Source organism: Sceloporus undulatus, chromosome 4 (assembly GCF_019175285.1).
Source record: "Sceloporus undulatus isolate JIND9_A2432 ecotype Alabama chromosome 4, SceUnd_v1.1, whole genome shotgun sequence".
NCBI lineage: Eukaryota > Metazoa > Chordata > Lepidosauria > Squamata > Phrynosomatidae > Sceloporus > Sceloporus undulatus.
This window is the reverse complement of record NC_056525.1, coordinates 251,282,849-251,302,982: the sequence shown is the minus strand read 5'-3', so window position 1 is coordinate 251,302,982 and position 20,134 is coordinate 251,282,849. Positions and strand designations below refer to the sequence as shown.

Below are 20,134 nucleotides of genomic sequence, written 5' to 3'. Positions count from 1 at the left end.
CGGGCCCAGGGAGGGAAGGAAGGAGGGAGGCCCCAGGGAGGGTCCGGAAGGCAGGCAGGCAGGCAGGCGGGGCCCAGGGAGGGAGGAAGGACGGACCCTAACGCCAACCGCTTAGGGAACTCTGCACGCGCCCAGAGGCCGAGGGCCCCAGGAGACTCCCGAGGGGGCCCTTAGGGAACTCTGCACGCGCTCAGAGGCCGCTCCGGACGACGCCGGGCCTGGCAGCCCCTCTCCTGCCGCCCTTGGCTTCGCTCCTAACGCTCTTGGCGCCGGCCTCGCTTCCCTTCCCTTCCCTTCCCAGCAGCGGACGATGGGCGCTGCAGTCCCCGCTCCGAGGCCCCGCCCCTCTCTCCCTCGGCGCATGCGCGGGGTCCCCGGTGGGCGGGGCGGACGCGGGGTTGCCAGGCGACGGCGTGGAGGGGCGGGGCTGGCGGCGGCGGCGGCGGAGAGACAGAAGAAGAGGAGGAGGATGAAGGGCGGCAGGGGCTCCGCCAAGAAGGGCGCCAAGGCCAGGCCCAGGCCGCCCTCCGCCGAGCCAGGTACCGGGAGGGAGTCAGGGATGCCGCGGGCACAGGGCCTCCGTGCCACCCCGCCCGCCCTAAAGCCTCCGCTCCGCTCCTTTCCTTCCAGCTCCGCCGAAGGCACCAGGAGGAGCCGGCCCCGGCCCCGGCCCCGGCCCCCCAGGTAAGGAAGGAAGTCGGGGCTCTCGGGATCCGGGACGGAGGGCGTCTGCCTGGGCCCCTGGCAACCCCAGCATGCCCCGTGGGCCCTGCCTTCCCTCCCGGCAGCCAGGCTGCCCCGGTCCCCACCGGCCCTCTTCCCGCCCCAAGACCCTTCCCAGCCCGGGGGCTCCCGGCAGCCCGACAGCAGCAGCAGCAAAGCCCCTCTGCCCATCCCGGGGCATCCTGACCTCTGCCAGCCTTGGGCCCCCGAGAGCGGGACCCTCCCTGGGGGCCAGGAAGAGCCGGGAGCCAGACCTGGCCCCCAGCCGCCCAGCGGGGCCTGGAAACCCCCAAAGCAGCTCCCCTCCTGAGCCTCCTCTCTGTTACTACTCTGTTACTACTCTGTTACTCCTACCAGACCCCAACCGGACGCAGCCCACAGACCGAGCGGTCCCCAAACTTTCCTATCCAGCCGCAGCCCCCTTCTGCCGACGAACCTGACTACATTCCCATCAGCCCCATTCAAGCACCCAGATAACATACGCCGCATCCACCCGGGAGGCTCTGGGATTCTGGGAGTTGGAGTTTGTTGTGGACCCAGAGCGGAGCGGAGTTTAAGGAAGGAAAGCCCCACAACAAACTCCAACTCCCAGAATCCCAGAGCCTTGAGCCAAACCGGGTCATTTCTCCAGGGTGGATCGTGTGTTCCTTCCTGAGGGGGAACAACCGCCAAACAATTCCTCCTCTCTTGAAGACTCCCTGCCCGCCTGGCTCTGGCCTTGCTCTGCATGGGGCAGCCCCCAGGAGAGAGCGTGGCCCCAGATGCTCAGAAGCAAAGGGGTCCTCTGCGCAAGTGACAACATTCACAGCCCCATGGGCCCCAGCCCCAGCCCCCGCCAATACAAAACACAACTTAAAACAACCAACAACAAGAAACAGGGGCTGCAGCAAAAAATAAGGGGCCCTGATCCAGTCCAAGCCCTTTATTCTGCCCTGCAGGAATCAAAGCATCCCATGGAGAGATGGGAGACTCCACCACACTCTCCATCGAGGAAGGAGGCTGTTCCTCTCAGGAGGATCTTCCTAATGTTGAGCTGGAAGCTCTTTTCCTGGAGCCTGCATCCATTGCTCCATTGGGTCCTAGTCTCTGGAGCAGCAGAAAACAAGCTTGCTCCCTCCTCAGCATGACACCCCTTCAAGTATTTCAACAGGGCTATTATCATATCAGCTCTTGACCTCCTCTTCTCCAGGCTAAACATCCCCAGCAGTTCCCTGAGTCACTCCTCATAGGGCAAGGTTTCCAGACCAGTGAGGTTTTCTTTTTGGTGGCCAGGTATCTATCCAGGAAAGGCTGGATACTTCTGTGGTCACCATCGCGTCCCCCGTGGCCAGTTGTGTCCACATAGTGTTTGCCCTGGCCAGGAGCTCCTCTCCTCCATGGGTGCATCTGGCTCTAGGCAGCAGGGCCTGAGCTTCCAGCTGGACAGCCACCTCGTCCATGCGGTAGGGAAGGCTTCCACATCCACAGTCAGGGGAGCAGGCATGGGGCAGAGCTTGTACCCCAAAGCCACCCCCTCGGTACTCATGCAGGCAGCAGCAACGGAGGCCTCCGGGTTCCCCTCCAGCCTCCCTGATACTCTCTCCTGTTCACAGGCTCTGCCCAGCGGTGGCAGGAAAGATGTGGGTCTGGCATGGGTTATGCTTCTCCTTGTTTTGTGGGGTGAGCTCTGCTCAAAGAAGGATGCCTGGTCTACAAAACTGGGTCCTGGCCTGTGGCTCCCTGCCTGGCAGCCGGCCCACCCTGGACCATGCGCGCTTCTCCAAAGCCACCCCCAGAACAAGCAGAAGGCTACAGGCAGCTCAGCCAAGCAGGGCTCACGACAGGTGGCCAGTTTAGTGGCACCTAAGCCCTCAGAGAGCGCCAGCCAAACTGGTAGGCGACAAAACCGCCAGGAGGGCTGTCGGGAGCCATGGAGTAGGGGTCCTTAGAGCATAGAATGAAGATGCAGGAAGTCCAGGCAGGCTCTGTAGGGCTCTGCCGCTCCCCTTCCTCCTCTTCGTCCCACAGAGCTCAGTTGCGAGGCCCGGGCAGCCATCACCCTGCAGTGTGGCTTCCGCCGCGTCTTGGCGTGCCGGGAGAGAAGGCGGCGGCTGAAGGAGCGCCAGGAGTACAACGACTTAATGGAGCGCCTGCAGAGAGAGGTGAGGGGGCTTCCTGGTGGCAGGTCTAGTGCTGAGGAAAGGGCCCATGTGGCAGGGGTCCATGGTGGCCCTTTGGGGGGGGGGGGGTGAGGGCTTGCAGCCCTGCCTGGCCTGCCTTCCTGAGCCCTCCGTCCCTCTTCCGTGGAGGGTGCCACATTCCCACTTTCCCCGGCAGGCCTTTGTGGCTCTGGTGAAGCACGAACAGGCGGAGGCTGAGCAGGAGAGGAAGAAAGAGGAGGAGGAGAAGCGGAGGCAGCGAGAGGAGCAGCAGAGACGGAAGCGGATGCTGGAGGCCGCCTTTGAGGGGGACGTGGAAGAGATGGTGGCCGTCCTGAAAGAGGTGGGTGCGAGGGGCATGGTTCCTCTCACTGGCAGGGTGGTTGGGTGGGTTCAGTGCTCAGCACCCCCTTTGCCCACGAAGAAGTTGGGGGGCAGAGCATAGCAGCACAACCACTGTGCTGGTTGTATGGCTTGGGGTTAGTGCGAGCGCCAGCTGCCTTCCCCGAGGAACCCTTGCCACTGCTGCCACCATCACCACCACTGCCACATCTCATCTCATGCAGCGCAGCCTTCTCTTCCTCCTCCCTCCATCTTGCCTTCCTAAGGTGGCTGAGCTGGATACGCGGAATGGTGTGGGATCTGACGAGGCAGGGAAGGTGCTTCGGCTCCGACACCGCCTTGGCATGGTGGACTGCACCGATGCCAACGGCAACACCCCGCTCTCCGAGGCCGCTGGGGGTGGTCACCCCGAAGCTATCCGGATGCTGATTGAGAATGGGGCTAATCCAAACAGCCGGGTGAGGGAGAGCCCTGTGGGCCTCTGTGGGTGGGGGGCAAGGTTCCCCCCCAGCTGTGAGACCCCATGGGTTGCCAGTCAGGGGTATTCCACCTTTCCCTGATCCAGAGGCACACCTTGCTTGGCAAACCCCCCTGTGAACCCCTTTCCTCCCGCTGTGCTCATGTCTAGCTAATTCCCACCAGTGTCTTTCCCCCGACCCCCCCAAGGGCAGCAGGAACTTATTTTGAATGAGAGCAGCCATGGTGGGGTGGGGTGGGACCCCTTTAACTCCCCACCCTTCCACTGATCCTTGGCCCCCTTTGACTCTAGGGTGCCTTTAACCGGACCCCTCTCTACCGGGCCGCATTTGGGGGCCACCTGGCAGCCGTGGAACTCCTCCTCCAGCATGGTGCTGACCCCCGGCTTTACGCTGATGATGGCAACACCCCCGAGCAGGTAGGCCGACTTCTCTCACTCTGTCTCCCCCCCCCCCCCCATTAAGTCAGGGCTCCTTTCTCCCTTGGGCAGAAACTGCCACCACTGGAAAGGTCTGCCCTGAGCAGCCAGCCGTTGGGATCCTTGTTAGTTGCAGTCAGCCCTGGAGTGGGCAGCCCAGGCCATCACAGGAGCAGCTGCTGCTGCTTTTGGGGTGACCTGGGACCTTGACCATTCTGACCAGGAGAATGAGGGCTGGGTCAGGAGGAGAATGTGGAGAAGCAGAAACACACACTCACTTCAGAAAAGCCAATCGCTTGCTCCTTCTTTCCTCTTATAGAACAGCTGCACTCAGCTGGGTGGGCCCCTGAATGGGAAGGGACCCCAGGGTCATAACTGGCCACGGCCAGTCCTTCAGCCACCAGGGCTTGGTGCTGTGGAGAGTCTGAAAGGGAGCAGATGTAGGAAGGGGTTGGACCCCCTCCCTGTGCCCCTAGGGAATTCGGGGAGCGCAAGTGAGCACCCTCTCAGACTCCCCTGCCCTTGCCAGGGCTCAAGGACGGAGGACCCCCCCACTCTCCCATAACACCCCCCCTGTCATTCTTGGCCTGGCCACTGCTGCTGTCTCCTCCTTCTGGTGGTCCAGTGGCAGAAGCTGCCCTCCCACCTTCCCACCATGCAAGCCATGGCTCTCGGTCTCTGGCCAGGTGGCTTCTTTGGAGAGCTTGGTGGCCGTCCTGAGCTCCTGGGACATTGGCCTGACAGATTCCATGCTCCAGAAGATGGAGGCTGAGCGGCAGCGGAGGGCCCAGCAGGACCAACAGCAGAAGGAGGCCGAGACGCGCCGGTGAGCTGGCCCTGGCCATGGTCTTTTACCCAGCGTCCAGGGATGCTGATGACCGATGGTTTCTCCCAGGAGTTCTCGTGGCCACATTCCAATATTGGGTAGCCACTAGGAAGGGCCAAGGCACCCCCCAACATCTACCCACATTCACTGCAGCTAGCCAGCCATTTGCTGCCTGGCGCATCCTGCACAAGAGGAGGAGGCCCGCAGGCTGACCCTGCTGACTCTTGGCAGGTCCAACCAACTCAGGTGTCCCAGGGCAGGTGGGCAAGCTGGGAAGCAGCGGCCCTGATTTGGCTTCAGGGAGCCGTGTCTTCTCTGCTCTTTAGTCAAGGCAGGTCATTTGCTCCTGGTAGCAACTGCTTAGAGAGGAGGCTCTGCTGCTGCTGGCTCAGAGCGAGAGGCCAAGAAGACCCAGAGGGACTGAGGGAGAGGAATGCACACTCTCTTCCACATGAGTGGGTCAGTGGGTGGGTAGGGGTCCTTGGAGGGGCTCTGTGATCCCTGCTTTCCCTTCTGTGCCCCCCAGGATGACGGAGGAGGTGGAGGCTTTGGCCAAGGAGCACGAACGATGCAGCAAGGAGGTGGGCACTGGGCAGGCTCATGGAGGACCCCTTTCTTGCTATCCAGGGGGGCAATGTGTGGGAGGCAAGGAGGAGGGTGCCATGGGACCAGATCCTTGCATTTGGACACCTGCTAGAAAGAGAATGCTGCCCTAAAGAGTTGTCCTCCCAATGCTTCTTCTGACCCAGCCTCATTGTTCCTAGGCTTGGCTGGCTCCCACCGTGGCCCCTTCTGACCTACAAGACTGGCTTAGCGGTCAGCCCCCCCCCCCAGCTGGACAGCCATTGTGGGCACTGCCTCTGGGTGATGCCTGATCAGTTTCTGCCCCACTGTAGCTGCAGCAGGCCTACAGTGAACTTAATCGGCGCATCACTGAGCATGACAAGTGCCAGCGGAAGCAGATGGACAATGCAGAGATCACCCTCCACGTGAGCACCCCACACCTCCTGGGGCCACAGCCTCCATCACCCTGTGGTTCCCCTGCTCTCTGACCCTCAGCAGTTCCTGCCAGCTCCGTAAGGGGACCGTCTGCTGAGCCATGGGGATCAGGCTCACCCCACAGTTGGCGGGTCTTGATGCAAGAGCCAGGCCATGGAAGGAGAGGGTGCCACCCTTGCAGGCGCAGCCAACCCCCAAGTAACCAGGACTATTGGCAGGGAGCCAGTCTGTTTTGTGCCAGCCAGTGGCCCAACAGGCCTTACTTGCAGCCACAGAGGTTGGTGATGCCAGGGCCAGATTCTAGTGGCCCTGAAAGAAAGTCCAGAAAGTGGCTGGGGGACCCTGCTGCTGGGATGGCTGCATGGCCCAGTGTGGGGCTTTGTCTGTGGACTCTCTGCACTGACCAAAGAGGGGTGGGCTGGGTGGCTCTTGGCCCCTTCCGGTCCCAAGAGGGACATGCAGGCAGCTGCTCCTAAGTCGGTGGCAACGGCTGCCCTAGCCTGCCTGGGGCTGCCTGGCCATTTTACTTCTTTCTTGGGATGGTCAGCCATGGGGCAGCGCACTTGTTGGGGGCCTCCATCTTAGCCCAGTGGAAGCTGGTGTCCCCGCATCTTCTCTTCAGAATAGCATTTCCTGTGGCAGGCGATTGCTGATGCGGAGGCGCTGGTGGAGCGACTGCGCGGAGTGGCAGAGGCGGCCGAGGAGAAGCTCTCTTTGGCCCGGCTGAAGCTGCGGGAACAGATGCAGGATGGTGGGTGGAGTGCCGCCAAAGCGCGGAGACACACAACCCATGCCTGTGGGACTGACTGGTATCCAGGCAGAAGGAGCTGCTCCCCCTAGTCCATAGGCTCAGTTGACCTGTCCGGCAGTGCCTGACCCCAAAATTGTCCCACCTGCCCACTGGTCATCCTCTGTGCCCTGCCAGGTGGCTCCTAACAACCTTGAGCTGGTTCTTGTGGGCGGGAAGGATTTGGGGCCCTTCAGCCAGTCCTCTTGCAGGGAAATCTCTGCCCCTTTGCTCTTGGTCCAGTGCCTGCTAAGTGGGGCCATTTTAGCCTCGTGAGAGACCTGCCCTGGGAGGGACCCACATTGGCCACTCTGCCCCCTCAGAGGAGCTAATAGGGCTTTGCTGGGATTACTTTAGCAAAATGAAGGCTTCTCTTTCAGGTCAACCAGAAAACAAGATAGGAGCCCAGGCCTCATGGATTTTGCAGGGCCCAGCTGAGGAAGGTTAAGGGAGTCCTTCAGCCTTGCTAAATCTTGTGGAGAACATTTGTTAGATGGTTTCAAAGAGTTGTAGGGGGTCCCTTAACCCTCCCCAGGCGGTCCCTGCAAAAACCAGAAGTGGCCTGAGAGGAGGCCTGGGCAGTTGCTGCCTTGGAAAAGGCCAGAGGGAGGTCTTAAGAGGGCAAGAGTTGGGGGACTTGGCTGGGCATCCCTTCTGGGGAGGGGGGTGGGGAAGGGCCACAGGGCCAATGGGGGGGCCGCTGGTCATCTTGTCTGCTCTCTTCTGCCAGGCGCTGTGGCCGAGTTGCCCGGCCTGAAATGCTCGGTGCAGGAGCTGGACGACGTTCTCTTGAAAGACGTGGGTGGAATCATTGAGGCGGATGGCCGGTGAGTGGAGGGGTGGCCATGAAGGGAGCATTCTGGACCCGTTTTGCAGCCTTTGCCAGCCGGACCTCCTTTGTCTGAGTGGAGTGTGTGGGAGGCAGCTGGGGGTGGTCTTTTGACTTCTGAGTAGCTCTCTTTCTCTCTCTCTCTCTCTGTGCAGGTGGCCACTGGTCATAGACCCGTCTGGCCAGGCAGCCATTTTTCTGCGGTATCGCGACACCAATTACCTGAACACTGTGAATCCCAGTGACATGACAGTGGAGACCATCCGCCTGGCCCTGTTGGGCTCCCTCCGGTACGGTGCAAGCCAGACACCTTTGACAGAGGGCGGGGAGGGCCTGTGCCCACGGAAGCCCAGTGGGCTAGAGGTCCCCTTTGGCCGGTGACCTGGCTACCCACGTTCTTTGTGCCCCCCCCCCTCAGTCCACTTACAGAAACATTCTTTCTACTTGCCGCTTGGACCCACCTCCCCAGGTATGGAAAGCCCGTTGTCTTTGACATGATGGAGGTGAACATGTTTGACACAGTGAAGAGGCAGCTGGAGCGCCTGGAGCCGGGGCTGGGCGACGTGGTCCTGAGCCGGAGGATCCTGGAGGATGAACGGTGGGTCTGGGTCCTGGCTGTGTCCCGTGTCCCCCTTGTGCCCAAAGAGCCTGGGCATTGCCCCAGGGAAGGGGGACGTGGCACTGAGACAGCCCCCAAGTCAGCAGGCAGTGTGACCCTCCAGGAACAGGCCTTGGCGTGCAACGGCCACAAACGGGCATGTGCCAAGCCAGGGCCTGAGCAGGAAGACCCTTGAGCGTGAGAAGGGCCTGGGACTAGAGGACCATGGAGTCCTGCCAACCAGTGCGAAGTGGGGAGGAATGTCCCCATCTCCAAAAGGACCCCGTGGGACACAAATGGTGGCTACAGCCTCCTGCCCAGTCTCTTCATTCCTGTTGGAAGGGATTCCAAAAAAGTGTAGGGGGCCATGTTGGCCCCATGGAGGGTCTTTGTGCCGATGCAGTTGCCCTTGCTGCTTTGCAAACTCCACTAGCCTCGAGTCAAAGGCCCTCCCAAAGAGTGGTCTCGATGAAGGGACACATGAGCCCCCCCGCCCTCCTGGAGAGCATCAGGCATACCCACTGGATGGGTCGGGTCACTCTGGTGGCCCCATGTGCCAATACTGCCTCTTCCTCCTGCTGCAGGTACCTCTCCCTGCGGAGGCCGACAGACAGACCAGAATATGAGGAGACGGAGTTCCAGGCGGCCCGGACAAAGCGGTTCCGGCTCTTCCTGGTCACCAAGCGGCATCATCCACCGGAGGAGCTGCTCCAGCGCTTCCTCCCCGTCCAGGTCATCCTTTCTCGCAGCAGCCGGTAGGCACCGGTCAGGAGGCCCAAAGTCCCCCACTTGGCCAAAGTTACACATTAAACCAAAATCTCCACTCTGGCTCTCTCGCTCGCTCGCTCGTGCTCTCTGGGCACAACTCCTGCCTTGACCCCTTTAGTCTTCCCAGTCAGGCCCCTCCATGTGGAGGCTGTGCTGGGTGCGTGTGGGTCAGTGGGAGAGGGGCCTCGGGCTCAGGCCGCCTTTGTTCTTTTTTCAGCAAGCGGAGAAGCTTCCGAAGAGCCCCTTTGCTACCGCTGTCCCCCCTGCACCCCTGAAAGTCCAGCAGTGGGGCCCAGGGCTCCCATCAGAACACAGAAGTGCTCTGCCTTTTTTTTTTGGCCCCCCCCCCCCCCCCAGGTTCCAGGCACACATTTGGCCCCTGTCTCTGTGGCTCTTGAAGGGGCAGCCTTCCCACCAATAAAATAAGTGTCCTGGACAAGGTGTCTCCTCTCTTGCCCTCTTTTGTGCCACCCTTCTCCCCTCCAAGCCCTGCTAACAGCCCCCACCATCTTTCTTCTCCACTAGACCTGAAAGGGGAAGACACTATCCAAGCCCTCCCCCTGGGACAGAAGGCCATCTAGCCTCTGCTTAAAAACCTCCCTCCATTGAGGCAGCAGCCTCTTTCACTGTCAAGGCATTCTTCCCAATATCGAGGTTCAATCTCTTCTGCAGTTTGCATCCATTGCTCCACGTCTGAGTCTCTGGGGGAGCAGAAAACAAACTTCCTCCATGCAACATCCCTGCATATTTAAACATGGCCATCATGGCCACTCTTAACCTCCTCCTCTCCAGCCTAAACCTACCCAGCTCTCCCCCAACAGGGCATGATATCTCGCAGGCCTTTCCCCGTTTTGGCCGCCCTCCTTGGGTCATCTCGCCTGAGCCCACTAGCTCCTAGGCAAAGCTGCCGTGGGGAGCCAGACCATCCTTCCTTGTGGCTGCTGTCCTCTGGCCATGGTGTTCCCCGGTACTTTTGGGTAGGCACTGCACAGCTTCTCCTGCTGAATTACTGCCTGCACCCCAGCAGAGCAAGGGAACGTGGTGCAGCAGAGCCTTTGCAAGGGAGAACAGGATCATTCCCTAAAGCGGGGGTGGGTAGAGAAGAACCCCTCCAGCAAAGTCACCATGGGTGCTAAATGCTCCTGTTAACTGAGCTCCACAGGGGCTAAAGTGTGGTCCCTACAGTTGTGGCGTCCCACTTCAAGAGCCATCCATGGGTGCAAAACCAGGTGCTGAGAAACAGACTCTAAACACGGGGGGGGGGGGGGGGGGGGGGGAGGGTGGGGCCCTCAAAATGTTGTCAGAGTGCAATTCCCATCAGCCCACTGGCCATGCAGTCCATGCAGAGGGGGATTCTGGAAGACACAGACTCCAGAAGGAACAAAGGAAGGAGGGGGCTAGGCTGGTGCAGGACTTGGCCAGCAGCTGCACAGTGATGGAAAGCCCTTCCATGGCAAAGCAGGAGGGGAAGCCGCTGGCTGGGACCCCAGGTGCCAAGCCAGAAGGGTAGCAGCCCACTGGTGCCCCTTCACTCAGCAGGAGAGGAAGGAGGGAGGGAGAGGGACTGGGGGCTTTAGATAAAAGCCCAAATCGAGGAGGGTGAGCGGCTGGCCAACAACCTGACCCACAGTGCTTTGGGAATGCTCCCAAAGTGTGGCTACCCTTGCTTAACGTAAAGTTGTGCAAAGAAATGCCAAAGTTGCCAAGTTGTTTCTCTAAGGAAGGCTCTGACCACTGGCCACAACTGGCCAGAGACGTATCGATTGGGGCTTTGACCCTTTGAGCAACAGTTTGCTTGCTGCGGGGATCATGGCTCAGAGCCAGATGGGAATGTGCAGCCCTCTGTATGTTTGGCCTACAAATCCCACCAGCTCCACCATCATGGTCCAAAACCTCTGGAGGAGCAAAGTCAGAGGCTGCCCATCTGGGAAGTGTGGAGGCTCAGCTGGCTGTCTAGCCAGGGTGGCCCCTGTGGCTCAAGTCATCTCATAGGAGCTCACCTGGGTTAAATTTGGCCAGGGCTGGCCCAGCTTGGCTCATGGCCGCCTCTCCTGGTCAGGCTTCAGGGGAGGTTGCCCATTGGCACTCTACCGTGCTGAGCCCCTTCCTGCCCCCACAGCCCCGTCGAGGTTGGTCATCGTACCGGCTGCCATTTGGGCTTTGGGCAGCTGTTTACAGACCACTGCCTCCATCTGCATTTGGGGCACAATTTACAGCGCTTTATAAAAAAAGGTTAATAATAATAATAAGGGCCTACCTTGCCTGCCCCTGTGGGCACCTTTGCTGGCCCTGGCAGCAGACAAGGCCAGAGGGAAGCATGGCCTGAATGCTGGCATTGTCTCCTGGATATAAAATGTAAAGTACTTTATTGTCCTTGAACCACAAAATAGATTTCTTTGGTTGTACAAATGTTGCTAGTTACAGTCCCAATCTCCCTCGGAGTAGCTTCTCAGGAGAGGACAGACATGCCGCAGCCCAGCACCGAGAAAGTCGTGAAGTTAGTCGCGGAAACCCGGCCCGATGATCACTCCCCAACTGCTCATTAAAAGCAAACGCTAAAATCAGGTTAAAATCAAGAAGCTCTAATGGTTGGTGTAGAAGCAGCCCCCATGCAGCTGCAGAAATCCGCCTCCTCTGCTCGGGGGGCAATGGGGGGCTGGAGAGTCCACGGGAGCCCAAAGCCCCTGCCAGGCCACCCATCCCACACCCCTCGGCCTGCGCCCCCACCCCACCATCCAAAGAGCCTTTCCTGCAGGGAGCCACTGGCTCATCCTGGCCAAGACTCCTGCCTGCCCCACTTCCCGGCCCGGTCCCTGCCCCTTCCTGCACTACATCCCCTTCCTGCACCCTGGCCCCCCAACCTATACCACTTTCTACCTGCACCACCACAACCTATGCAACTAGACTGCCTCCCCCACTGTTCTACCCCAGCCGGCCCCCACCTCGAGCCGGGTCAATGGTCCAGCTGCCCTGGACTCTGCGAGGAGGCAGAAGATGGCACCCTGGAGCAAGGGGTCATCTTCTGCCTGCCCACTTTGCTGTCCCCCTGGCAACATCTCTCCCCCTCCCCAGTGCAGGGTGAGGGTGCACGGCATGGGGCAAGGGTTGCCCACCTGCTGTTTGGCAAAGATCATCTGTGGAGCAGAAAAGGATGCCCAAGCCCTCTCCACTGGCGAAGGTAACCTTATGTGGACACACAGTGCATGGGCTCAGGCACTCTTAGAAAGTGTTTGTACCCCTGTCCCACTGTTGTTCCTTGCCCCCATCTGCTCAAAACCTGCCCCACGGCTGGGGGGCAGGAGGAGGAGGAGGAGGAGGCGGCAAGACACCCAGGCGTGGGCTTGCTCTGTCCAGTGTCCACGCAGAGGCCAGAGCTGGCCACCTCCCATGCTGCCCGAGGAGCTGACAGCCCCAGCTTGGTGGTCTTCTTAACAGCCCCCCACCAAGAAGGGGGGCGCAGGTCCCTTATGTGGGGACAGCCGCTTCCAGGCTGTGCTGCTGCGCGTGTCCCAGGCTGCACTGGCTGCCAAAGAGTCCTGTCTCCTCCCTAGGAGAGCCACGCGTGGCTAAGGATTCCTCAGCACCAACCGGACCGTCTGGCCTTTGGCTCACTGGTCATTGGAGGGGGGGGGCAAAGGGAAAGAGAGAAAGAAAGAGAAAGAAAGAAAAACTTATAGGAAGGAAGAAGGCGCTCTGGGACCCCCATCCCACTCCACTAACACACATATCTGGGAGTAATCTGCTGCCTGGCAAAACTGTGGTGGTGGTGATGGGGCCGGCAGGGCAGCACCTGGGGATGGTGTTCCTCTATGATGCTGGGAAGATAGAAGACCTTCCCTCAGACTTTGGGGGCCGCCAAGCCTTGGGGGATGCTGCTTCTTAAGCCCAGAGCCAAATGTGGGCAAAAGTGGGATGAGGGGGCTCTGCTGTGCTGTGCAAGGACCCCTGGGGAGCTGGAGGGGGTCTCTCACAGGCACAGCCCCACTCTGCCCCCAGCCACAGCAGTAGCTCATGGCACTGCAAGGGTGCTCTGCCCACTGCCCCTTACTGCCAGTCTAGGGAGGGGTGGGGGCAGTGTGGAGGCAAAGAGGTGCCTGTGGGGCCCAGGGCCCCCTCCCTGAGTCTAAACAGCCCCATGGGCTACTCACCTGAGCTGCCACTGCTGCCGCTGCCACTGTTGTTGAGGAGGGATCTGCATGTCTCCCCACCGTCCGGCGTCTGGAAGAGCAGCAGAAGGAGGTGACTGACAGCCAGATGTCCCGGGGGCCTGCAATACCTCTTTTGGCCCACCCAAAATAACACATCAGAGAAAGTTCGCTCACTGTGCCCCTTGTGGCCAGGGCAAGGGGTGACAGAGGACCACAAGCAAGCAGGACAAAGGGGGAGCGAGCAGCAGAAGAAGGGCAGGGTTAAAATGGGGGTCACTGTCCCCTTGCTGGCTGCTGCCATAGGGCCCATTCCCAAGGGCCCAGGCACCGGAGAGCGAGAGCTGGCAAAGGAGCCACTGTGGAACCCTGCTGGGGGGGGGGGGCTCAGTGGCCTTCCAGAAACCTCTGAGCCTGGCTCTGGCCCTGGGGCCAAGAGACCCCCCCCAGCCATCAGAGCGAGTGAGAGAGGCTGAGCCCCACCGATCCTCACACAAGATGGCACTCTGTGCTTCAGGTGACCAGTGGGTGCTCAGTCCTTGCCATGTCCAGCCACAAGGAGCCCCCCCCCCCCACTCACAGAGCTGTTTGTGACGGAGGGGGGGATACGCTAGGGTCAACTAGGATGGTCACAGCAGTCAGGAAAAAGGGAGGCCCTCCTCCCTTTTTTAAGGGAAAGGAAGGGAAACAAAACCTGCAGGTCCCTAAGACCCCTGCCCTCTGAATACCCTCCAACTGCGGCCTCCAAAAAGGTCTCCTGGAAGAGGGCACCAAGCATCCAGAAGGCGGAAGAGGAACGCCCCTCTCTGGAAAGGCTCCAACCTTTGCCCAGGACATTTTAATTTAATTTGGGGAGGAAAAAAATAAACACTTCAGAAAGCAGTACAGATGTCTGTAAAATGCCAGGTGGCCTGGAGAGAGGAGAAGGCAGACTCTGCTCCTTCAATGGGGCCAAAGGGGTCTCCAAACGAAGCCCATCGGTACGAAATGAGGATGGATGATGGGGAAGAGTCAGCGATGGTGGCTGACTGGATGACAGGGAAAGGGAACCGTGTGGACTCACATTGCCCCTCTCTGGGGGGGGGGAGGAGTGAGGGGGGCTTTCAAGACTCCCCAGGAAAGCAGGAGGGGGACTAGGTGAGGGGGAGGCCCAGAACCCTGTGCCCACAACTGGCCCACATACAGTAGGCAGCAGCTGCAGCGTAAGAACATGCTGGCTGCTATGGCAATGGCCACCATCTTGCTTCTGGCTTTGCGCCTGGGGTAGGCACACGGACCTCCAGGTCTACTTCCTGAGACACGTGCCTCATGGCAAACCCTCCTGTCCCTGGAAGTGGGGAGAACCCACTCTGCCACCCCACCCCATTGCTGCTGATTTCATCATGAGTTACATGAAACCGTTGGGAGAGATCATCCAGAGTCATGGGGCGCAGGGTTATCACTATGCTGATGACACCCAAATATGTTTCTCCATGTCTCTGACTGCTACAGGGACTAAGGATGGCATCTCTCCTCTGAATGCCTGCCTGGAGTCAGTAATAGGCTGGATGAGAAAAACAAACTCAAGCTGAATCCAGAGAAAACGGAGGTATCTGCGATAGGTTCCTTAGGTCTGGGGAAGGAAATTTGTCCTCCCCTCCTAGACAGGGTCACACTTCCCCTGAAGGATGAAGTTCGCAGTCTGGGAGTACTTCTGGATCCGTCTCTACGTTTGTCATCTCAAGTGGATGCGAGGGCCAGAAGTGCTTGGTACCAACTTCGGTTGATACGCCAACTGCGACCCTACCTCAACCGAAAGGACCTGGAAGCTGTAGTACATGCTCTGGTAATCTCTCGTCTCAACTTCTGTAATGCGCTCTACATGGGGCTACCCTTGTATCAAGTTCGGAAGCTTCAGTTAGTGCAAAATGCGGCAGCCAGGTTGGTCACTAGTTCTTCGAGACTTGACCATATAACACCTATCTTGAAAGATCTACACTGGCTTGGGCCCGGGTTACTTACGGAAACGCATCTACCGATACAATCCGCCCCGCACTCTTAGAACTAGTGGGAAGAACCTGTTAGAGGTGCCACCATCCAAACATGTTTCCACTTCCCAAAAAGCTTTCAGTATAGCTGCTCCTAGACTATGGAACGGACTCCAGAGGAGACTCGCCTTGTTACATCCTTGGAGATTTTCAAGAAGGCGGTAAAGACAGAGCTCTTCTGCCGCGCATATCCTCCTGACCTTTTATGAAGACCACTGGTACGGACCGAGAGCACCTGGCCCCGTGACTGACCCCGTGATTGATTGATGATTGATGTTTTATGTTTTTAGCTGTGGTTTTAATTGTAATTAATGTTGTAATATTACAAGTGTTTTTAACTCTGTTGTGATCCCACCTCAATCCATTGGGAGAGGAGGGAAGATACATATAAACACTATCATCATCATCATCATCATCATCATCATCATCATCATCATCATCATCATCTTCTAAATTGCATCTGAACTGACTGTCCAAACCTTGGCCTGACGCCCACAGACGGAAGGAAAGGAAAGGAAAAGAAAGGAAAGGAGGAAGGTGGGAGCCCCCTGACCCCCAACCTCCGACCCCCCTCCTCCTGTGGCCCAGTGGGCACAGCATGCAGCTGGTACCTGAATGTCATAAACAGGTTTGGAAGAAGGAATGGCAGCAAATTCTCTGTAGAGAAACTTCTTTTCAGGCACAGACTGGGAGAAGGCCCACAGAAAGGGGGTGGGGGGAGGCAAGAGGGGGGTCAGGGGGAAGAAAGAGAGAGAGAGAGAATGAATGAAGGGGAGGCAGGTCGGTAGCAGCAAAGAGTAGAGCAAGGGGGTCGCAATTGGGGGAAGACTCTCTTAGCCCCCCAGCCCACCCTGGTCCCGCTCCTTCCTGGTGAGGCAGAATTGGGCAGAGAAATAAGTGTCCCCCCCACCACCAGTACCCTCCCCCACTCCAGTGAGACCCCAATCAGGAAGCAGGGCTGCTAAGCCTGACCATTTGCCAGGTGCCCTCTGTGGCCACATGGCACCCAGAGAGGCAACCCGAAGCCTCCCAGGGCTTCTACCACAGGATGCTTTTGGGGCCTTTACATGGTGGGCAGGGAGTCCATTTTGTGAGACCCCAGGCAAGGGAGGGGAGGAGGCTCTTTCCCAGAGGGGCCTTGAGCGTCTCCAAGCCTTCTTCCCAAAACCTCATGGCAGCTTCTCCTGTCCTGGCTCCGGGGGAAGTGGAGGCCTCAGTGGCCCTGGCACATGGAAGGCCCCCTGATGGCACCTGGGCAGGTGGGAGGGTGCATGCCTGCACTATGCTGGGGAGGAGACGCCGGTCCAATTTGCGAACATGAAAGGTCACAAGTGGACAGGAATGCGGTGGGGGAAGAGAAGCCATGCAAACTGTCATGCGGGGCAAATCAAGCCCCCCCCCCCAAAAAAAACACCGCCTGAACAGTATTATGAGGGCAAAGGTGCGCCTTGCCAAGAGAAGGGAGGTGGGGGGCAGAGTGAGAACCCCAACATCCCCTGGGGGGTTCAAGAACAGGCGCCCCTGGCTGGAAGGTCCCCTCCCCTCTGACCCCATCTCCCCAGGATTACAGCCTGCGGTGTGGGCCCAACTCCTACCAGTCTGCCAGGTGAGGCAACAATCCGGGAGCTGCACTCTGCAAAAAGAAGAGTTGAGGAAGGATCTCAATGAGGACTTTGCGAAGGCCAAAGCCACATTCCCCCTCCCTTCCTTACCCACTGAGGTCCGTTTTGCAGGAAAAAAAGCAATGGGCGACAAGTACCCTCTGGGGGTGTTGGTGAAGGGGTGGGGGCAGGTGAGGGCGACTCCGCCAGCTGCTCTAGAGTGCCCCTCTTCCGGCCTTCCTTGGACTTTGCGATGACCATCTGGGCCTTCAGGGCGTCCTGCTCCAGTGACTTCATCCTGGCCAACCAGAACAGAAAGAGAAAGGGAAAGTGAGGTGAGCATGGGCGGTCAGTGGACGCAGTAGCCACTGTATGGGGGAAGGCATTTGAAATGCCAAGGGTGAAGGCAGAGCGAATTGGGAGGGCAGTGCAGGGGCAAAGGCACCCCCTCCAACTTGCCTGTAGGTCCCTCTTCACCGTCCCCCAGGCAGAAAGAGACAAGAGAGAAAGAGGGGCGAGGGGTCCTACCGTGCTGCCCTCCACATGGCCCTCTTCTCGGCCTCCAAGGCCCGCCGCTCAGCTGGGGACAGCTCCTTCTCATGGGCAGTGAACAACAGCTCTGGGCTCTGCATGCGGAGGCGCTCCTGGTGCCGTCGCTCGGCCTTGGCTGTCCTCACTGGGGCTGCCGACTCCCCCCCTCTCGGGTACGGGGGGCTCAGCCTTGCAGGGAAAGGAAGGACGAGTCAGAATAACCCAGAGCAGTTGCTTGGGGGGAGGGGGGTAGGCAAGAGGGCACCCTTTCCCCCCTTTCCTCATAGCCTGGCACCCTCACCCAGCCACTGGGGCCACAGGGGACGAGAGCAGTGGCAGCTGCTGTGGCCTCCAACCGTCCTCCAGGGAGGTTCTCTGGGAGCCATTGTGTCTCTCTGGCTCTGGGAACCTAGAAGAGGCAGAGAGAGACCCCCTCAGGCACACTCCAAGGGGCCACCAGGACTCTGGAAGAACCCCCTTCTGTGAACCCAGAAGCGCTGGAGTCCTTTGAAAGGGACTGAGATGCCCACCACCTGGGGGGGCCCAGGGCAAAGTGGGCTCACAGCTCCCCCTCCCCTGTGGAACCCACACATGGGGGGGGGGGGAGACAGAAGGGGCTGGGGTCCTCCCTTCTGGAAAAGCCCCCTTCCTCAGAAGAGACTCTCAGCCAGGCTGCCAGCAATGTGAGGTTGGTGCTGAGCCCAGGGAACTCACCGAGACACCACTGGTGTTTGGGAGAGCTTCTCCACTTTGTACTCAACCCCCTCAATGAAGATGCTGGTGGGGGGTGCTGTGCTGGGGGGTCTGTGCCTCCTTCTCCCCTCCTCGTCTTCCTCTTCATCCTCCTCCTCTGCCTCCTCCTCCTCCAGCATTTGGGCTCGCTTTAGCTGCAGCTTCCGGGCTAGACAAGCAGCAAAGGAGGCCATGAGACTGGGCATCTCCCTCTGCTCCTCATGCCCTCCCAGAAAAGGAAAATCCTTGGTTAGCCCCCCCCCCCCCACACACACACTGCCAGATGTAACCAAACCCATCGTCCCACCGGCATTTTTGCTCCCAGGAGAACCAAGGCAGTTTATGCTCTCAGCTTTGGGGAGGCTTTCCCTACCTCCCCACCCACTGCTCCCCAGGGAAGCCTCTGGGGCTCATCCCTCTGCAGCGCTCAGTCTCCTCAGAGGAATGCAGGGGAGCCTGGATGTGCCCCCAATGGCCAACTGGATGCTCCCCAACCTCTGCAGCAGGTAAAGGTCCGCAAGGGCCAGGAGGGGGCGCAAAGGCAATGGCAGCCGTCTTGCCCTCTGTGGCAGCTGGCATGCGTTAAGAGGTATCCCCACCTCTGATCCTGGCATCAGCCCCACACGGCCGCTGTGGTGCCCCCAAACAATCCTCACTCCAAAGTTTTTTGTGGGTATTTCAGGCTATGTGGCCATGCCCTAGAAGAATTTATTCTTCACGTTTCACCTGCATCTTCTGAAGATGTCAGCCACAGATGTAGATAAAATGTCAGGAATAAACTCTTCCAGAACATGGCCACATAGCCCAAAAACCCCACACAAATCTATGGATGCTGGCCATGAAAGCCTTCAACTTCACAATCCTCACTCCCTTTTCCACCGTCCGTGGGGCAGCAAGCCCCCTCCTTCCGGCTCTGCTCCAAGTGGGGAAGCTTCCCCTCCTCCATTACTCTCTAGCCAAGGGCCACGAGTTCCAGCTTTATGTTGGGAGGAGACAGCTGCCTAACGCTCCTCCCCCCCCCGAACGCAGGTCTTGCCGCCCTTCACGGTTTCCACCTAAGTCAAATGCCCCCCAGCCCTCGGTCACTCTGGCCACCCTCCCCTTTGTTCTCCCAGCTCTCCACATGACCCCCCTTCAGGGGCAAAGCCCCAACTATCCCCCCCCGGGGCCACTAAAGGGCTCTGAAAACAAAAGGGCCTGCAAAGGGGACTCAGAAAGAGGGCTCAGACAGATACACATGCACCCCCCCCCAGACACGTCCCCAAGGGACCAGTGAAGAGACCAAGCCTGGCAGCAGAGGGTAATGTTCTACGCACCTTCCTCCTCCTTCATCTTCTTCAAGTCGTCCTCCCCAACCAGAGAGACCCGCTTGGGGGGCTTCTCGGCTAGGAGGGGCTGCTTCAGCTCCACTTCAAAGTACTTCTGTCTTTCGCGGAAGGACTTCTGCTCAGGACTATGGGGGGGCCCTGGTGACAGACCCTGTGGGGCGAGAGGCAGGAGAGCCCAATGGGTATCGCTGCTGACCCTTGCCCTGCTCCCTCAGGTAGGTAGGCCACTCACCTGGCCTACCTCAGAGGGGGCGAGTTGAGCCTTCTCCATGCTTTTCTGGCCTGGCAGCTCCTGAGGAAGGAGGGAGGGAGAAAGAAATGGGGGTGACTGCTGGAAAGGCTGGGACCCCCTTGATCCTCCCCACCCAGAGCCAGCCCCTTCCCCTGCCCCCCATGACCCCTCATCCCACTCACATCCATCTCCAGGAACAGGTGAGGGACAGGGACGGCCGCAAAGGCCTTGTACGCCTGCTTGGCACTGACGCTTGGCATTGTTTCATCTGGTGACAGCGGGGGCTGGGGAGACCGAGGCTGGGGGGGGAGAAGAAAGGGGATCCCACGTCAGAACACAAGGCTGGGGGGCCCTCCCAGGAAAGCTCCCCTCCTGCTGCTGCTTTGCGGGGGTCCCAGGGCCCCACTGTGCCCCCCCAGCTAGCCTCGCCCCATCTTGCCCGGGCCTTTGGGGAGGGGTCCTGCAGGGGCCGTGTGTGTGCCCAGAGTGACTCACGGAGTTGTGGCCGCTGGAGCGCACCTCTGGCTGCTGGAAGGGATTTGGGCCGCTCTCCCGTCCTTCTGCCGTCGGTGAAACTGGAGTGGGGGCCGGTCGCGCACGGGAGACCGGCTGGATTGTCCCAGGCTTGGTCTG

The 20,134-nt window shown here is 59.5% G+C and overlaps 3 protein-coding genes across 6 annotated transcripts in view; 2 read left to right on the top strand and 1 right to left on the bottom strand.

Moving 5' to 3' along the window:
* GRINA (glutamate ionotropic receptor NMDA type subunit associated protein 1) overlaps window positions 1-20,134 on the top strand; it is a 595,197-nt gene that overhangs the window by 170,369 nt on the left and 404,694 nt on the right. The window lies entirely within an intron of this gene.
* On the top strand, window positions 5-9,336 carry IQANK1 (IQ motif and ankyrin repeat containing 1). Of its 4 annotated transcripts, none has more exons than XM_042463668.1 (15): window positions 5-539; window positions 631-684; window positions 2,731-2,864; window positions 3,040-3,204; window positions 3,428-3,661; window positions 3,973-4,098; window positions 4,785-4,924; window positions 5,451-5,505; window positions 5,821-5,913; window positions 6,566-6,674; window positions 7,441-7,537; window positions 7,695-7,829; window positions 7,958-8,137; window positions 8,722-8,892; window positions 9,123-9,336. In XM_042463668.1, exons 1-15 carry the CDS (start codon window positions 311-313, stop codon window positions 9,178-9,180), a joined length of 1,980 nt encoding a protein of 659 aa, XP_042319602.1. In that variant the 5' UTR covers window positions 5-310; the 3' UTR covers window positions 9,181-9,336. The 4 variants fall into 4 exon arrangements, with proteins under 4 accessions (XP_042319602.1, XP_042319603.1, XP_042319604.1 ...); XM_042463669.1 differs by having other exon boundaries at window positions 6-539; window positions 3,470-3,661; XM_042463670.1 differs by having other exon boundaries at window positions 6-539; window positions 8,009-8,137.
* Window positions 11,255-20,134, bottom strand: part of LOC121928653 (protein scribble homolog) — a 31,844-nt gene continuing 22,964 nt past the window's right edge. Inside the window, 12 exon segments of the mRNA XM_042463662.1 lie at window positions 11,255-12,516; window positions 13,054-13,123; window positions 15,689-15,763; window positions 16,673-16,710; window positions 16,837-16,976; window positions 17,207-17,398; window positions 17,511-17,618; window positions 17,924-18,110; window positions 19,258-19,420; window positions 19,502-19,561; window positions 19,684-19,800; window positions 19,997-20,131. Of these exon segments, the coding sequence (XP_042319596.1) occupies window positions 12,371-12,516; window positions 13,054-13,123; window positions 15,689-15,763; window positions 16,673-16,710; window positions 16,837-16,976; window positions 17,207-17,398; window positions 17,511-17,618; window positions 17,924-18,110; window positions 19,258-19,420; window positions 19,502-19,561; window positions 19,684-19,800; window positions 19,997-20,131 (1,431 nt within the window). The 3' untranslated portion in view covers window positions 11,255-12,370.